Here is a 19402-nt window from a genome sequence, read left to right on the forward strand (position 1 = left end):
AATCCGCCTCAGGGCGTCATACTCCGAAGGCCACGCCCACCGGAGGGGAACACCATCGGCACAATTTAAAACTGTCCAACAATTAGCTTAAACATTATTTCAACATGTCAGATGATTGTGCTAACGTGCTAGCTGTACCGGAGAGAAAACGGTACAATGAAAAACTCACACCGGTGGATCTTTCTCACTGTCCCTTCTGTTTGCCCTCATTTTCATGGAGAAATGATCCCGCTGAATGACCGGAGGTGACATACATCGATATTTACAGCTACCCGATGGAGTCCCCGGTAAGATCATCTTTTAACCTAATAGCAATAAAAAGTTAGGCTACATCATCATTTTAAAATAGCTTTTTATGACCCAAACGTTTTACATCTGCCCCACTTTCTGGGGTTATGGGGTAGAAACTTGATTCATAGCAGACGCGGTGCTACATGCAGCCCGCATCGCGTTTCTCATTCTCCCTGTTTCTTCACCTGGTCAGGTTTTTTCCGGTCGGTCGCCCTTCCTGCCTTGGTGTAATACTAATTAGATTGAAAATAAAAATATATTTAAGATTACGATAAACATAACAACTTCTGATCAACTCATATCAATTTCAGGCTTAAAAATACAACTTTCGTATAAACCACAATCACTTCCGGGCTAAGTCCCGCCCCTTCCGAGTGCGAATACAGATGCCGATAATGTAGATGGTTGAACAGATACGGACAGTGGGGTACTTGCTCATTCCTACTGATTATGGCCTCATAGCAAAGGCCTAGCATTTTTTTGAAAAAAAAAAAAAGTTAGATGTTAAGCATGAGACTCTTCTCATGTCTAAAGTCAGCAACTTAGCCAAGTTTAGCATTAAGACTGGGAGCTCACTCGCCTTACTCTGTGTAAAGGTGATTAAAACCAACTGGCAGGCAGTTTTAAAGCTCAGACATAACGTGTGAGAGATATCAGCTGTAACCTGTCTGGGAGTTTTTCCTAATCCCTGATGATTTCACAAATTTCTCTTTCTACCTAGGCCTATAGGACCGATGCACAATGCTGAAGGAGCTGATGGCCTCTGTGCATATCTTTTGAACCTTTGGCATCAGCCAAAGATTTTTTTTTAGCGGGCGAGGTAATATCAGAGGTCACTGAGGTCTGTGGGTTGTGAAATTCTTGTGAGCACAGTTCAGCTGAGCATGTGGTGACTCTGCCTGTGCAAGGCTATCTACCTCTGATTATATCACCTCTTTTCCACTTTTTTTCCCCCCACAATTTTATTTTTGAACTTGTCAGCTTTAAATTTTAGATTGACACACAAGGATAATAGTGATTAAGAACATTCATAGTGACCGTCATGAAATACATCAGTATGCTCAGTTTATACATTTTACATTATAACACTTTCAGTATGGGATTTTAATTTCTCATTTAGAATTTAAAATCAATGTGCTGTTGTGAAACACCTTTACAGATATGGTCAGGTGTGTGTAGTCACAAGAAATCCAATTCAAAGAGAAGAGAAAAGCAAACAAAAGAGAACAGTACACAGTACAGAAATTCTGTCTATGTGTGAATTAACTATCAAATATTTACATGCAAACAATGATAAATAGATAACGATAAAGAAAGAATAAATAAATAAAATTACTGTAAAAATAAAAAACTGCAATACTTAGAATCAGCATGTGCTCATTTATGAAGGGTCATGGAAAAGAAATGGGTTTTTAGGGAAAGATTTAAATGTCCCTAGTGAATCAGAGGCTCTAATATAAAGTGGGAGACCATTCCAGAGCCCAGGGGCAGCCGCTGAAAAGGCTGTCACTTCTAGACTTAAGTCTAGTATTGGGAACCTCCAACAGCAGCTGTTTCGAGGACCTTAAGGCTCTGGTTGGGGTGTGGCGACGCAGGAGTTTAGACAGATATACAGGGGCCAGATCATAAAGGGCTTTAAAAACAAGAGAAGTTTAAAATCAATACGAATGTGGACGGGGAGCCAGTGAAGGGAAGCTAAGACTGGCGTGATTTGGTCACGCCTTTTCTTGCCAGAGAGAAGTCGTGCAGCAATGTTCTGAATGAGGTGAAGGTGGTTGAGAGAGGACTGGTCTTAGCCAACGCACAGTGAGTTGCAGTATTCCAGTCTGGATGTTACAAACGCATGGGTCACCTTATTAAGGTCAATCTTGGAAATGTAGGACTTGGTCTTGGCTAAAAGACAGAGTTTGAAAAAGACAGTTTCCACAACAGCGCTGATCTGCTTTTTAAATTTAAAATGGCTGTCAAAAATTACACCAAGAATCCTAACTCAGGCGTGAATGTTGGACATCAAAAAATGTCTGTATGGAGTTCTTGCCTGACGACCTTAGTGGCATGACGATTTGTACATAATCTGTAAAACAATGAAAAGGGATTTTATGTTTTTAAAAACATCACCAAGAGGCATCATATTCAAAAGAAAGAAAACAGGGCCCTGGATGGATCCTTGAGGGACACCACAGGTCAGTGGGGCTGCATCAGATGAAATGCAACCCAATTGCACAGAGAAACTCCAATTTGTCAGGTAGGATCTGAACCAGCAGACAATAGAGTCTGTGATGCCTACATACCAGTCCAGACGCTGTAAAAGGATTAGATGATCGACAGTATCAAAGGCGGCTGAGAGGTCTAAGAGCACCAGGATGGCAGGACTGAGTCGACAGCTAAGATTAAAATCATTAAAAACTTTTAGCAAGGCAGTTTCAGTGCTGTGTCGCATTCTGAAACCAGACTGAAACGTTTTGCGAATGTTATGTTGGGTTAAAAACAACTGGAGCTGGACGTACAGTGCGCTTTCTAAAACCTTAGATAAAAAGTGGAGCTGAGAAATGGGTCTGAAATCTGAAATGATGGGGGATTCAAGATTTTTCTTTTGGTTAAAAGTTTAACCACAGCATGTTTGAGAGCTACAGCCTGAGCTAAGACTGCTGTTGATCAGCAACAGAATACTAGCTCCAACTGGGCTACAGCTATAGATAAAGTAAATTAATTTTGGGGATCGTTGAGTTGCCTTAACTCTTTCTAATATGTAGACTAGCAGGTAGATGAAATTTGAAGTGGATTAAATGTCTGAAATGGCATAAAAAGCACAACCTGATGGACTTGAAAGTGTCTACAAGCTGCTGCTGCAGTCAGACAGTGTAATACACCGCCGCATGGCCGAGCACAGCCTTGGAGAGAGACCCTTTCTCATGTTCAAACGAGTATCTGCGGTTCCGTGCAGCGATTCACGCAGACGAGGGGAGTCATGCGACCGGCGCCGCTGCGGCCACATGTTCCTGCAGCTGCCGGACCCGAGTGCCACACGCTCATAATAACAATAGTAATGCTCAGTATAGATACGGAGGTCCAGTGTGCCTGCAGCATTACACCGTCACCGATGGACTTAGACGGTAACTGTCTGCAAAACACACCATAAATGACGGAGCGGATCAGCTGTGCGCCGTTATCTTCCCTGGTGTTTGGCAACAGTCGCAGATCTTGAGCCATCTTCAGGAGTTCTCCTTTGAAACTCGAAAAGCCAGTGGCCCAGATGATAAGAATTTGCTGGCGTCAGGGACCGAGTTTCAGAATAGCTTTTTCTCAAGTCACGTTGCGGCCCACAACACGAGCCGGACCAATGGCGTCGGAGGGACCCCAGCCTGCCGCTATAAAGCCGGAGCTGCGGCCGCAGCAGAGGCGAACTGAGAGCGGGATCCTGCGCTGCCGTGTGACGTTCACTGACACACTCAATATTACTCTGGACAATGCTGCGTGTAAGGTGTCTGAGGGGAGGTAGCAGGGGGGCCGAGGCTGCCCATCTGATCGGAGCCATGGTTGGTATTATGGTGGTTTCATGTCTTCTACTTTTTTTTTAGTATTTTAGTTTATATATATATTATTTTTTTTGTTTTGGTATATATAAAAAAAGAAAAACACATACCAGTCAATGTGAATAAAGAAAAGATGTTGGACATTTTCTTCACTAGGTTAAGTCCAGCGGCTTCTTTCACTTGATCAGTTTATTTGATTTATTCTTTGTTTGATTCACCATTTTGGGTGATGATAATACATAAATCTCGGGAGGTGGCGGGTGGGAAGGTGAGGTGTGGATCTTATCTAATTGACTGTTTAATCAGAAACATTTTGAAACACCGACAGCGTCAATGTGACCTCAGTCCAAATATTCATTTGTTTGTAGCTGCCGAGAGCACTTCGGTCACTGAGTGACAGTGAACAGCTGTTTGGCACAGATGCGGCTCCCATACTCAGTGACCTCAGCCAGCAAGGGCCACACTGTAAGGCCTGGGTGCAGATAATGCTGCTTCCTAATATGTGCACTTTGGCACTAAACCAGTCCGCCTTACTAAAGGCACTTCTAATTGATAACTGTGGACATTTTGCTTCACTTTTTTTCTATTTGTTTTGTATATGAACTGGCTATCGAGTCGTTTTTCGGACTTTATGGTTTCTAATTCAGCAGAATTTAAAAGTGAAAAATACAGTATGTACAGCTAACGTTGCCAACAACATAAAATTTGTTATTCATATCCATACTTTTTTCTATCTTAAAAGTTGAAATCTGAAGAATTGTCGTGTTGTCAATATCTGTTATTTTCTATTACAGCAGAAAACCAGAGGCCATTTTTGTGCTGAAGACTATATTAAGTAAATTTATGGCTCATTTATTCCCTTCCTCAGCTTGGCCGAGCAGTGAATGGATGGGTGCAAAGAGCTTTCCAGAGCACTTCAAGTGCCGGAGCTGCACAACTGCAACATGCAATGGAGGTGGAACATGTTACTGAGCCCGTGCATCAGGAATGCCCTGTATGCAGCTACAATGAATGGGACCCTCTTGAGGAGGTGATAGTGGGTCGTGCTGAAAATGCCCATGTGCCTCCCTTCACTGTGGAAGTGAAAGTAAGCAAAAATATCTAAATCACTTCTCCGAAATAGTCAAACAGTCTTCATCAATGAGATGACCTGCATGTTGTCATGTTGCAAACCTCTCCACAGGCTAACACATATGAGAAGTACTGGCCATTCTACCAGAAGTATGGAGGCCAGTCTTTCCCTGGGGACCACTTGAAAAAAGCTGTTGCCGAGATTGAGGAAATGTGCAATATTCTGAGTCATGAGGGCGTCACTGTGAGGAGGCCAGAGCCCATCGACTGGTCTCTGGAATACAAGACTCCAGATTTTACATCATCAGGTAAAACAAAGCAGAAGCCTGCTATGTGTTTGCAGTATCTGTTAAAATAAAAATGATGTGTAAAATGTAGCTCACAACTTAAAGGCACTATTCCATGAAGACAGTCACATATTTACTGCCCATTTCATGCCTTTACTACTTTATATCTACTTTAACTCTGCTTTTAATGCACTATTTTTATTCCACAACTATACTTTTCAGAGTAATGTCTTGCAGACAAAACACATCCAGTTCATCAAGTATAGCACATTTGTACAGAATATGTTAAATGTTGAAATTAGCTGCACTTCAGCTAACAGTAACCTTAAAGTACTGTTTTTGGTATTATTGTAAGAATATTAATGGTCCAATAACAGAATTTTCTTTATCCATTTCTTGAAGAGCACTTTACTGATGAAAGTTATGTAAATATATATTTGCATATCAAAGGTTTATAATTTGACATTTCTATGATGTAATACCACTTGTTAACAAAATATGTTGTATTTTATCAGATATTCTATGTGAGTTGAGATGGTCCTGTTGAATATTTTGTAGGCATGTATGCTGCCATGCCCAGAGACATCCTTATGGTTGTTGGAAATGAGATCATTGAGGCTCCTATGGCCTGGAGAGCTCGTTTCTTTGAGTACAGGGCATACAGACCTCTGATCAAGGAATATTTCAGTAAAGGTGCTAAATGGACCACAGCTCCCAAACCCACTATGTCCGATGAGCTGTATGATCAGGTGAGGCCTTGTCTGGTGAATTTAACTTGCAATAAGAAGAAACTGCGAATTAGCACTGACAGAGTCTGCGCTTCTCTAAATCATTACTGCTTGGCGTCATTTAGGACTACCCCATCCGCACAGTGGAGGACAGACACAAGCTGGCTGCCCAGGGGAAGTTTGTGACCACAGAACATGAGCCCTGCTTCGATGCTGCTGACTTCATTCGAGCTGGGAAGGATCTGTTTGTCCAGAGGAGTCAGGTACAAAGGGTGCTAAACAACATATTGCTTGATTGTAAATATGAAGAGCAACATGGAATATGTACAATGAAAAATTATATAAAGCAATATTGAGAACATCAAAAATGTACAAAAATGCATCACATAATAAAACATTCACTTTTTTTTTTTGCAGGTTACAAATTATATGGGAATAGAATGGATGCGTCGTCATCTGGCCCCAGATTATAACATCCACATCATCTCATTCAAGGACCCTAACCCTATGCACATTGATGCTACCTTTAACATCATTGGGCCAGGTCTGGTGCTGTCAAACCCTGATCGTCCTTGTAACCAGGTACTCTACGCTGTAAACAACAAAGGCTACTTGTCATTTCCTGTGCTGTTCTCTTGTGGAATGATACATAATTTTTTGATTTGACCATGAACCACAGACTGCTCTTTCTCTTTCTTGACCTCAGATTGAAATGTTCAAGAAAGCCGACTGGACTGTTGTGAAACCTCCAACACCTCTGATCCCAGACAGTGGGTATTCAAACGAAATATTCTCTGCTCTTACATTTGCTGATTTTACTGAAATCTGACAGAAAAATGGGCATTCTCTCTCTCTCGTTCTACGTAGACCACCCACTGTGGATGTCCTCCAAGTGGTTGTCCATGAATGTACTGATGTTGGATGAGAAGCGTGTTATGGTTGACGCTAATGAAACCTCCATTCACAAAATGTTTGACAACCTTGGTGAGTTCATATATTTTATTCCAGTTATTCCACTGGATCTTTGCATCATATTTACTTATGCCTATGTATGAAGAATTTATCTATGAGGAAATTGATGCAATGTGTAATAATGATCCATTATTGTGTTTTTAATGCAGGTATCAAGACCATAAAGGTGAACATTCGCCATGCCAACTCCTTGGGCGGTGGCTTCCACTGCTGGACAACTGATGTCCGTCGCCGCGGTACCCTGCAGTCCTACTTCCACTAGCCTTGCCAGAAATAGGCAGTTCTTATTGAGGTTTGAAGACTAAAACCTCCATCAGGATTCTTAATTCAGCTGTAACTGTTGAATCTATTGCTAGTCATGTATTAACACACAATTTATCTAGTATACTATGAACATTGAGCATTTTGGGGTGTCACCAAACTCAAAGTTAAATCAGTGGACAGTTTAATCTTCAAACTAATAATGAGGCGGTCTTACCATGACTGGTGGCACCAAAGTCCTTTTGTGGATGGGCTCTTGAGATTCCTAAATTGACATGTATGAATTGTTTTGATTTGACTTTGCTGTGCATCGCAGTGCCTTTGCAAACAGCTTTGTTCAGAAATATCTGTAACACACAAAGACAGACACAGACTCACACATACATACGCGCACACAGACACACTCATACAAACACACACGCATTTGATTTCAGTAATCTCAATATTAACTGCATTTCTGGCCTGGCTATTGTGAAGTTGATGTGTTTATGGCTTGTGCATCTGGAAAGTCATAAATTTGAGGACAAGGTACAATTTGGTATGCGAGTGTCATCAAACTAGGGCACAGGAGAAGGGAAGCTACATCCACCGTAATTCTTTTTCCCTTTCCATTTTTTTTGTTTTTTTAAGAAATGTACAAAAGTTGTTTTGTGGGGTCATGAAACAAGATAATTTCTTACTGCTAGTATATTATTTTGTAAAGATTTTAAATTAATTGAACAAAGTTAGACTTATATTTTTCATACTGTTTATTGGATTTCCCGCCAATTAGTGTTTTTATACATTTACTAAAAAAGTATGCAGTCCATATCAGATACCTTTTGCCTCTGCTGTTTTCTCCTATTGCAAATCTGGGCCAGGGTTAGCCTTAGCTGCTTTTGTGTGCAAAGCAAAAATGTCAAAAGTGTGAAAGACATTTTGTTGTGAAAACTGATGTGATTCCTTTGTTGCATATACAGCTGGATGTACATGTTTACCTGTTGAGCTGAGCCTAGGTATTAATTTTGAAACAAAGAATCCAACGGAAGTTGTGGTTCAGCAGAAGAATGCAAATGATGTTTTGTATCATGCAACATTAAAGGAAAAAAAAAAAAGCATGTGATTTTTGTAATGGTGATTATATTGTCAGGTATATTGAACATATCTTTTAATAATTAGACATTTTTGTTCAAAAACTTATATTGCATATCTAATGCACTTATTCCATAATACCAGTGCTGTGAGTTGTAATGAGTTCTTGGACACTGTATCTGTAATGCCACAAAAAATGGTTAAAATAGTATTACATGCTTTGTCCCTGCCTGGAACATGTAACACATGTATCATTTTCTGTGAACAAGTGACAAAAGTAGAAGTACTCAAAAAGATGCACCAATTGTCGCTATTGCATAAATATAATCTTATGGATTAAAAGTATAAAAGGTAAAATGTCAGACCAACTAAAAGTTGGACTGAGTAAATAGACCATCTATTACTAAGGCCACTGAAGGCCAGACAAACCGGTGAACATGGGATCTATTCACCTGTTTGATATATTGCATTACATTTACTTCAACATGGCCATGTCTGTAAACATTAACCAGACTGTGTCTGTAGCTGAAATATTACATCATATAGTATTATACAAACTGGACTGATGCAAATAGAAATTATGACATCATTGAAAAAAAAGCTTCTCATTTTAATCTAATCTGTGTAATTCTGTGAAATGGCATCTGAGGGCTGTAGTAACATTTTCCACTTAAATTGCCAAAAAAAATAAAAAATCTATATATCTATAGATATATAGATAGATAGAGGTATTAAATTTAAAACTCACAAGTAGCTTGAATTGAACAGAGAAAGTGAAAGAGAAAAGACACTTTTGTGTTTCTCATAAATAACCACTCACAAGAGAAAACACATTTGACATCTTTACTTCCTGACAAACATACTTTTATTTTGTAGATCACAGAATTCTTCCGCACACTAATTTCATTATGATTGGCAGCTATGAATCTAAAGGAGCTGCTATGACTTGGAGAATCCCCCAGGGGCCAGATCTTGCACCCCTTCTGTTCACTTTGTATATGCTCTGGGTCAAATGTTACAAAACTTTCACAATTATCACAGATGACTCAAAACTTTGCATGTCTCTGCATGGAGTGCAGCCCATTAGACTCAGTGTTTCACTTTCTGGAGCTAATAAACAACTGGATGAGGCAGAATTTTCTTCAATTAAATAAGAATAAAACTGAGGTTATTCTGTTTGACAACAAAGAGAAGAGGGTCAGCATCAGTACATATCTTGAGTCTCACTCTCTAAAAATCACAGACCAAGTTTGTAATCTTGGTGTGACTTTCAACAGCCACATCAAAACTGTCACTAAGGCAGCTTTTTACAAACTCCAAAACATCAACAGAATTAAAGGTTTGGCCACCCAAGAAGAGCAGCAGACGCTCATCCACACATTCATCTCCAGTAGACTCAATTACTGTAATGATCTTCTAACTGGACTCCCCAAAAGGAGCATTAAACAGCTGCAGCTCATCCAGAACGCTGCTGCTCGAGTTTTAAGCAGAACTAAGAGATCGGAGCACATTACAACAGTTTGAAAACCTTTAAATTGGCTCCCAGTCAGTCACAGAAAAGATTTTAAAACTCTGCTGCTACTTTACAAATCACAGAACGGTTTGGGAGCAGAACACATCTTTGATATGTTTAGAGAAAATAAACCTGCAAGACTCCACAGACTCAGGTCAGCTAGTCCAGACTAAACATGGAGAAGCAGCATTTAGCTTTTATGCTGCAAACAAGTGGAACAAACTGCCAGTGGAGGTAAATTTATCCCGACAGCTGCACATTCTTTTTAATATAGTCATTAGTCATTTTAATATTTTTTAATATATATATATACATACATATATATATATACACACATATACACACACATACATATATATATATAGCTGCAGAATGGAATTAAATCAAGTTTGTATACACAGTAACCTTTGTGCAGCTTATAAGAGATTGTTACAGTGTTTTGTCATTAATGAGAGCTATATTGGTATAATGTCCTCACATCCTCATATTTTAATAAAGGTTAAAGTCCCTCAATATCAATAAAAACATCTATTATTTGATGCAGGCTGGAGCGTCAACATGCTAGAAAATCTGGGAGTGAAATATAGTAATTTGTCAACCAGTTGTCTGCATTCTGCTATTTAGAAGTCAGAATAACACTCAGTCCTGTGAAGTTCATTGCAATTTAACTTTGTGTTTGTGTACATATATACATATAAATAAATCTGCAAAAGCAGCCTGCTTGCACAAACAGTGACTGAAACTCCTTCATATGAAATCTAAATGAGGTCCTTACTCTCACTTGACTGTTGGCTTTCAGCACTGCATCGACAGAAACATTTTACTGCCCCAGTCAACGAGGCTCCTGTGTTTTCTCCTGTATCTTAACCGATTCGTACCAAAATTGGAGCATCGATCAGGCATGTGCCAGGAAAGCCATCACAGTTGGGTGCAAAGTCAGATTATTTACTGAGATTTAGATTTTTTTCCTCTGAAGTCTGGTGTATCTTTTGACATTGCCGTCGGCAGAGGTTGTAGCACAGTCATAATCTTTGCATCTCATTGTGTGTGAGCATCACTTTAAACTGTAAGGTTTACTGTAGAGTTGAAAGTATTCAGTGTCCACTTGTGGTCACACTTCATGCAAAGGCCGTCTTCCTAAGAGCTTTGATTTTCGGCAGGATCCAATTGAGCCATCAGGAGTACATTTTATGTCTGAACTGACTACACTGACCAACTGTTGCAACAACCAAAACAGTTCCCAACCAGGAGATACATCTGAAGACCTCACATATTCAGCTCAGGCATGCTGCCTATTTAACTGCTTCACCTTTGTCCTTAAGGGGGCTTGGATCAGGCACGAGAATGCATACAATGAGGCCACAGCTGAGCCCTTTTAATGCCACCGCCACTGATAAATTACATTAAGAATCACACTATGGATTGGAGGTGATCCTGTGTCAAGACAAAGTTTATTTGAAGCCAAGTTACCTCTCTTCACAGCTGCTTAGTCACACCAATTTTTAATTGTGTCTACATCATCTTCTGCAGATGCATTGCTTGTTTGTACAGCTGCTTATCTGTGCAATACCGCAGCTGCTGCTACAACTGTCTTCAGTCAGCATTGGTTGGGTCCTGGTAAAGATCAGCCTTCAGTTTCTGCAGGGAAACAGCAGTCATCTCACCCCGTTGACTTTGAATGAATTTATAGTCTGCGTTAGGTCCAGTATGGTCAGCCAGGGCGGATTTTCAAGTTGAAATGTCTCGTGGGGAGACATGGAAGCACACATGGAAAGTTCATTTGAATCAGAAGCTGAACTCAGGTGGAGAATAAAGTATCTTGTGTCTGTAGATGGCAGATAGTTATAGCACTTGCAGCTGCGGAGCCAAAGTGTATAAGGCCTTTGTACTGCGATGATGGGACAACAATGCTCGGGAGAAGCACTGCGTGTGTGCTGTATGTGACTGCGTCCAGTAGTTGTTTTGGTCCACGGAGAACAACTGTGAGCTAAGAGTTGAAGAATATAAGCCTTGAAAACAAATGTGGAACAGTAAAATCATGCCTTCTATGTTTGCCTGCTTTATCTCAGCAGAGATGGCACATAGTTTTACCTTTAATGAGTTAACAGAGGTTACCAGTTGACAACATGGTGGAAGGGGATATGAAAAGCAAGCTTTCCTTGCGAATCCACCAGAGCTAAGTACAACTGTCTGTAAGTGTCTTATACAAAATTCATTACATGATGTTTAAGCTCTTAGTTTTTACTCACAGGGTGAACATAATTTTACTAAGGCAGGCAAAACAACATTTTAAAAAGAGCGTATTTGTTCTTATTAGTTCTTTGTGTAATTGGATTTTTCCTATTTGTCACCGAAATACCAAGAAATAATTTTTCGTTTCTCTGGGACATAGTGTATGTGTGTTTTTTGTTGTTGTTGTTGTTTAAATTGCAGGATGTTTGATTAATCTTTAATATGCCATAGTTTGTTAAAACGTTTTGGATTCAGGACCAAGGAATGCAACATTCACTCACTGACCTGGAGCTAATCCATTTTCATAAGTCTTCCAATTTTTGTTTAAATGTTTTGGACAACGTGTTCTCCAACTTGTCTGTTGTAACCTGAATGAGAGTTTTATTTATAGTGGATCATGGCCAGGAACTGTGTGTTGAACAAAGATACAGTAAGAAAAACAGTTTAGGCTTTCTGTGTTGTGTCTGGACATTCTGCGAGACACAGCCACCGAACTGTTTAAAACTCAGTTGGTCAACAGAAGAGACGTGAACAGGAGTACCTGTCTATGATAACATTGCCTGGTTTAGACCATTGTCTACTTCATTATCTGGCCTTTATATCTGAAAGTGGAGGTCTAAATTTGCAAACTGTGTCAATATATTTACTGTGCTAAAAAGAAACAGTGATTTTAATAATTTGCTACCTTAACAAAAAAAGACATCTGACCCTTCTATTACTATCTGCTACTTTAAAAAATCAATTACAGTTTTTACCCAATAATTTCTTCGACCGCCTCATAGTGACTGACACTCAAGAACAACAAGTTACAAATCAAGTCCCAGGCGGTCTCCTAAAATTTTATACCTCCTCGGATTTGAAAATGAGCCATCCAACATACATGTAAACCGTTAAAATATTTGTTTTAATAATGTAGTAATTTATGGTGCCTTATGAGGAAATAGATTAAATGAACACATAATAATCTGTCAAAAACAAAAAATAAGTATGTGGAACTAGAAAAAAAAAAAAAAAAAACTTTCCTCCTTTGGTACCCTCTAGTGGAGATTTTTGCATAAAACACTCTCAGTCTGTAGTGTACACTGCACAAACAGTGTTCAGGAATTTGTCAGATGTTGACTCTATATTTACATAAATCAGCTTCAAAAACCAGCACAGCATCATGATGATTAGCTATAGCACGTGCGGGACATTTACCTTCAAAACCCTTTTGCAAGGGATCATCAGTTGCTAAAAGTTATCAAATCGCCTGTTCAACCCAAAGCATAATCTTAAACTTAACCAAGGCATTTTTATCATAAATGTAAACACATTCCAATTTAAAGCTGAAGCCACAGGCTCTTCTTTCACACTATTGCCAGCAACGATCAGCTACGTTTGAGAGGGAATACAAGTGGGATATCTGATGTTGGACTCAGGGATTAATTCAGCATTATCTCTGATAAGGCAAAACTATACCTACTGGACTAGAATAAAGGTCCCTGTTCTCACTTGTGTAGAGTTAGTTGGGTCAAAACAAACTATCCACTGTACAAATTACAGAACATGAGGACATACGAACACAGATGTTACATATTCACCTTAAGTATGGTTAAAATTAGTATAAGAGAAGCTGTATTAGTTAAGTAACATGGGACTGTTCAAAAATTCATATCAAAAGTTACTGCACACTGTAGATAAGATGTGTTGTTTGGCAATAAACCAAACGTAAACATATCGGAGATTTACTTCTCTGCAATGGAACAAGCAAAGAATGCTGCAGCCAAAAGCGCTATAATGATAACTGATAGCAAACACACAAATGACAGAAACGCAAATAAGGCGACAGTAAACATGACAGCGCCTCATGCAAAATGCAGCCAGTGTTATTGAAAACTTATAAGGAACTGAGCGTGATCTGTCAGTGGCCTCATTTATGTGCCATCATCTGTCAAATCTATAACATAGATTTACTAAACACTCACATTGTTCGTATTAAACTTCTGTGTACTCGTTTTATAAAAGCAATAAACCATTTGAGGCTGCGGTTGTGAAGTACAAGTTGTGAAGATGGTTTGTTTCTTTTGCCACACTCTGACTAAAACAACCTCACCACCCCCTTTTGCTTAAAACTCAATAAAAGCAATTATTAATCATATCAGTGGTGAATGGCCTGTGATCTGTTGAGACTGCTGATATTTGGAATATTCAGCCAGCCCTGCATCTCTGTGCAACTTTATGCCCATTGAAGCTTATTGTTTGCAAAAAGGTAACACACACACACACACACACACACACCTCACACACTTTTTCTCACATATTTGAGGAGAACTCATCCAGTTTTACAGATTAAAGGTCAGTTGTCACAGGCAGCCTGTGATGCTCCTGTTAATTCTACAAAATCCTCCGTTGTGATGTCAACAGATTTGTGACCCTGCATAGCAAATATTAATTCAGTCATTCACCTATCTTCAACCCCTTATCTGCATGACAAACATGGGGCATTACATTTAAAAGATGAATGGATTACCTGAAATCAAGGGTCTCATGCAAAGATGCAGCTGGTTGCATTATAGGGAATAAAGATGCCGCCTGTGCGTGCCGAGCTTAATGGATTGTATGGTAAATCAGCTGAGCCTGCATCATTGGCTGATCTCAGATTGCACCAGACTGGCATTGGACCACATGTTGTCTGAAAAGTGCACTACTTTGGAAACAGCACAGATGTTGAACACTTTCTAACTCATCAAAATAACCACATTAAAAGGGATGACAATAAAAAAAGGTTTGCCTCTGCTATCAATTTGGGCTGGAAAAAAAAGTTGCCAACAATCTGCACTTGCCAAAAGCTTAATGTCAACATGTCTGTGGTCCACTGCACTTTGTAGAACCACAGAGGTGCTGATTGTGGACAAAGGAATAGATAGTTGTGGCAGCAAATGATTTAGTTAACTTGAGAAACTATGAACAAATGTGAGTAGAGACAATGCCTGATATTTAAGTAAGAAGGGATTTGAAAAGTGACTTTTAAAACAGGAAGTCTCGTCATCTGGAGTTGTTGTGAATCCCCTCAAATGTCATGTGAAATAGCAAATGAATGGGTGAACATTTGCTACAGTTATAAAAATAGGATGCTTCGTGGTAATTTCCAACTTATTGTTGGGGAACAGAGGAAACAATTTCATAGAGATTTTTTCTATTCTATTCACTATGATTGCTTTGCTTCACTTTGCAAGAGTTGCAAATTGTTCATTAGTCCACAGAGAAACTTAGTGTTTGCAGAAGAGGTCATGGGATGTAAAGTTAGATATTTATATTCTCACATGATCATATGATGAAAAACTAATTCAACAACTGATACTCAAAGCGAGCCAAAATATGGATTGAACAGACAGATGTCCACACCAACATTTAACCTAGGTGCACCTAACTCGTACTGATCCATTCAGGTTTGTGGCAAACAAAAAGTGAAAAAGTGAAAAGGTGAAAAGGTGCGAGTACAACACACACAGCTGACAAAGCACATGACACACTGCACTGTAAGTCACGTCATTCCAGACAGTTGTTCATTGCACTGGATTACACTGTCATGTCACGTACATTGTAATATTTTGAACACTTTACAGTACAATACAAGCCAATACAGGAAACCTATAAATGACTGCCCTTAGCAGGCTTGATTTAACGACTGTTTCACACAATCTTATTTAATAGTTTTATAAAGTATAATTCTTTTGTCACAATAGACTGCATACTGAAGATGTTTTGCATTGCTGTTTCAATATCTTAGTATTGGGAGTTTAACAAATAAGCTGAAATAAAGTAACAATGGCTTACCCAACTAAGAAGCTGTGGGTAAACATGACCTCTGTGGTAGCATGTGACATTCATGAAAGCAAACACGCATTAAAAAAAAAACAACACAAACAAAGCAAAAACATGCTTGACAGATATGAAAAGGTTCAAGTGCAACCAAAAGATCGCAGACCGCTGTGGCCTAACACTTATATTATTCTCCATGGAAAAATATCAAACAGCTGCTGTTCACATTCAACGCTATCAAATACTCTGTGACAGGTCATACTTTGTCAGTATGACCTGTCACAAGTTAAATAATCAGTCAGTATCATGGCTGTGCATTGTCACCCAGCTCACGCCAGATTTAAACTAACAGCGTAACCAATTCCCAAAGTTTACAGTCCTGATATGTCTTCTGGTGGAAGATATTGACGTGGAGCTCATCAAACCTGTCATGTGAATGAGTGTCTCTATTGTTTGCTCCTCTAATTACATCCATTCACTGCTGTTTCACTTTGCAGGGGTGGGTGATCTGCAAGGCCAGATCCACACTTTTCAATGAAGAAGTAAAACAAATGTCCTTAAAGTACCTGTTTTTTCACTTGTTAGGTGGGGAAACCGTGTTAAGCACAATATTTATCATGGCAAATCGTAGCATAGTTTTTAGGATTAACATTTCCTGAAAGGACCTTTAATAATGTATTATTGGAGAAGGTTGTTGACTTTGGGAGAATTTTGTAGGCTCATTGGACATTTTCATTCCTATTTTTTATTTTCTCATATGCTGTACAAAATGATTCGATTTCCTACACTAATTTAATCATGGATTGAATTATAAAAAATAATATATTATAATACTTTTTAGAAATTGAATTTCTTATGTACACATTTTTTTCAGATTCCTTGTGTATATTTATCTTTTTTTTTTATTACATACTAACATTTCATTTGATTGAAGTCAGGCCTACTTGCACATCACTGACACGTTAACAAAAACATTTTCAGCTGATGATGAAACACGTTTCACGCCCCCCCCCCCCCCCCCAGAGTAACTGAATACAGTTTTACAGTTGATGGGGCCGTGAAAAAACTCACCAGAGGCGGCTTTTACGCGGTTTGCATGTGCTTCCTGCAGAAATTGCTCGGTGGAGCCTGTGCGAGCAGCTTTTCCTTCTTTCAAAGTTCCCACAGAAAGCGGAGGACCACCCAGCGGCACCGAGCGCGACGCCCATTAGCTGCGCGCAGTTCATTTGCATTAACGTCAGTAAAGGCTGTAGGTCAATCCTTGCGGGTGCTTTTATTGGATGTGCCGCTGTCAAGCAGTGCTGAAGAATTGGAAGGGGCAAACGCCAGAAAAGGCAGAGAAAAGGCAAACAGAAAAAAAAAATAAAATAAATCTGCATTATGTAGATCCAGCTTCACCTCCTCCGCCCTCGTCCGAGCTCCAACAATCCTGCCCGTCCGAAACTTGCGGACGCGGAGCGGTCTTGTTTTTCTTTTCTTTTTTTTTTTTTTTGGTCGTTTTTTTTTTTTTTTTTAATTTAGATTTTTTTTTTCTCTGTGTGTCTCTCAAGCGATTGCATTCTCCAGAGGTGGTACCTCCACATATTCCAGTCTGACAGCCTATACATCCTTTTATTTATTTATTATTATTATTTTTTGCTCGGGACTGAGAGAGGACCGTGGAGGAGCCTGGTAACACTGTAGCCAATTGCACCCGGGTTTGGAGCTCTTATATCAGGCGGATCATCCTCAACTCGGCAGCGGATGTCTGAATGGAGATTGCATGCCATCCACTGAAACCCCTCCTTCCCTCCCCCTCAAGCTCTCCGCTTCCTAAATTGGTGAATTCATGCTGATAAATGGAGGGTTCCGTCCGACTACATGGCATTATGTTTAACGGAGGCTGTCTGACATCGGAGCGAGCGGCCACAATAACACTCTGCAGTGAGAATATTTCACCCTGTTGATGATGAACCGCTCAGGACTGGAGCAAAGTGTCGTGAGAACCCGGTTTGTGGCCCGTGTGTTGAGCTGAAGTGGGCAACCAGATTGTTAAAGAGAGGAGAGAGAGAGAGAGAGAAAAAAGAAGCATCATATTTTTGATGGCTCTGGGGTGGGGGAGGACGACTACACATGAAATCTTGGACACAAAAAATGGATAAAACTGTTGCATGAAGCCGGCAATGGGGACTGCATGGTGTGTGCGTGTGTGAGTGTTTGTTTGTTTTTTTTTTTGTTTGTTTTTTGTTTTTTTTTTTTTTTTATGGGGCCTACTTGATAGCAGTGAAGTTGAGGGGAAATTGAGAAAATGGTGATGTGGTACGAAGAAGGCGAGAAGAGGAGCCGGAGTGAGGGATTAAAAAAAAAACCCGTCCATGGGGATCTGAGCAACCCAGCTGAAGAATAACGGAATTCAAGTTTTCCTGGATAAGACAGCTGCTTTGATTAAAGACCTCCAATTAACTTCATTTGAAAAACACAGGGAGGAAATCAGCTTCCTGGTCCGGGGGGTTGGCGGGTGGGGGATAGAAAGATATATTATTCATCCCTTGTGTTAGTGGAGTCATTGGAGAACCGGCTTTGCTGTGGCCTAGATGATACATGTATATGTATTTATTTTACAAGATGAAACCCTAGGAGGAGGAGTTGACCTTCAAAAACAAAAAGAGAGAGAGAAAAAAGGACGAATGACACTCGGGTAGCCTCAAAGTAAAAGCACTTGCGAAAAAAGAAAAAGGCTGAAGTGGGTTGAAGCATGGGCTGTGCTTCAAGTATTCATATCTCTGATAGGGTGGTCTACCACAGTGGAAAAGAGTCCGAGGATTCCCACTCACCCCAGCAGACTAATACCACTCAGCATCAAGGAAATCCTGCCTCGGGACTACCCCTAAAGCCCCCGAGCTGCAAGGTGAGGGAAACTGGATATTCATTACATTTGCAGACACAAGAACAAAGTGTTGTGTGTGTGTGTGTGAGTGAGGTGTGTCTTTAAATGTGTGTGTGAGTGAAGATAAAGAGCATGAGAAACAATGCCGTTCCTCTGATAACTTCAAAGTTCATAAGTTCATATCATATTTAATAGAAATACTAAGAGTAGATAAACAAGACTGGAGGCATTAGCTAAAGTCACAGTAAATCTGAATACTGAGTGCAACAGGTACAAGCTGTGCATTGTTTTTTGCTTTACTTTTATTGCATTGTGTTGCTTTCATTTTAGCACCCTTCAAAACTCTATGCTCAATGATCGCTTTGCTGCTCCTTTCAATTCAGAACAAAACTAGGCCATGATAGTGGAAGGTTGTGGGGTCACAGGCCTCTGCACTAACCTGACGTATTGTTCTTTCTGTAGTTTCTTTTTTTTCTAAGCAAGAGTCACAATGGAGAAAAACATTTGTTGCCATTTTCATTCACTTTATACAGAAATAACGAAATGTGCTACGCCTGCTTTGTATGCAGAGACTAAATTGGTGTTTCTAATCAAGATGATGATGATTTTTGTTATTATCTGGCATTTTGTATATTGTGTAATAGGTTACAGACAATACAGATGTGTGTCTGGAAGCAATTTTTTTTTTTTTTTTTTGCTGCAAATGGTGAAGTGAAGGTCCCGGCTTTCATGTGTGGCCTCAGCCTTATTTGTAGAAAACTTCAGCAATATTGAGT

The 19402-nt window shown here is 39.7% G+C and overlaps 2 protein-coding genes across 3 annotated transcripts in view; both read left to right on the plus strand.

Moving 5' to 3' along the window:
* Window positions 1–3714: 3714 nt before the first annotated feature.
* gatm (glycine amidinotransferase (L-arginine:glycine amidinotransferase)) lies at window positions 3715–7244 on the plus strand. The gene is made up of 9 exons (XM_029498815.1): window positions 3715–3827; window positions 4693–4911; window positions 5008–5203; window positions 5741–5931; window positions 6036–6173; window positions 6328–6492; window positions 6617–6680; window positions 6778–6894; window positions 7032–7244. Exons 1-9 carry the CDS (start codon window positions 3759–3761, stop codon window positions 7142–7144), a joined length of 1272 nt encoding a protein of 423 aa, XP_029354675.1. The 5' UTR covers window positions 3715–3758; the 3' UTR covers window positions 7145–7244.
* A 10070-nt stretch (window positions 7245–17314) lies between these two features.
* Window positions 17315–19402, plus strand: part of pde8a (phosphodiesterase 8A) — a 37664-nt gene continuing 35576 nt past the window's right edge. For both annotated transcript variants that reach the window (XM_029498603.1, XM_029498604.1), the window contains exon 1: window positions 17315–18647. In XM_029498603.1, the coding sequence (XP_029354463.1) occupies window positions 18495–18647 (153 nt within the window). In that variant the 5' untranslated portion in view covers window positions 17315–18494. The remainder of the gene's footprint in view (window positions 18648–19402) is intronic.

The sequence above is a fragment of the Echeneis naucrates genome, chromosome 3 (assembly GCF_900963305.1).
Source record: "Echeneis naucrates chromosome 3, fEcheNa1.1, whole genome shotgun sequence".
Taxonomy (NCBI): Eukaryota; Metazoa; Chordata; class Actinopteri; order Carangiformes; family Echeneidae; genus Echeneis; species Echeneis naucrates.

Bases quoted from the DNA above. Each gene is read 5' to 3' on its own strand.
- gatm (XM_029498815.1), top strand. From the start codon at position 3,759: ATGCTGCGTGTAAGGTGTCTGAGGGGAGGTAGCAGGGGGGCCGAGGCT. The intron at 5,932-6,035 runs GTGAGGCCTTGT...GGCGTCATTTAG, and splicing joins CCGATGAGCTGTATGATCAG to GACTACCCCATCCGCACAGT. The intron at 6,174-6,327 runs GTACAAAGGGTG...TTTTTTTTGCAG, and splicing joins TGTTTGTCCAGAGGAGTCAG to GTTACAAATTATATGGGAAT.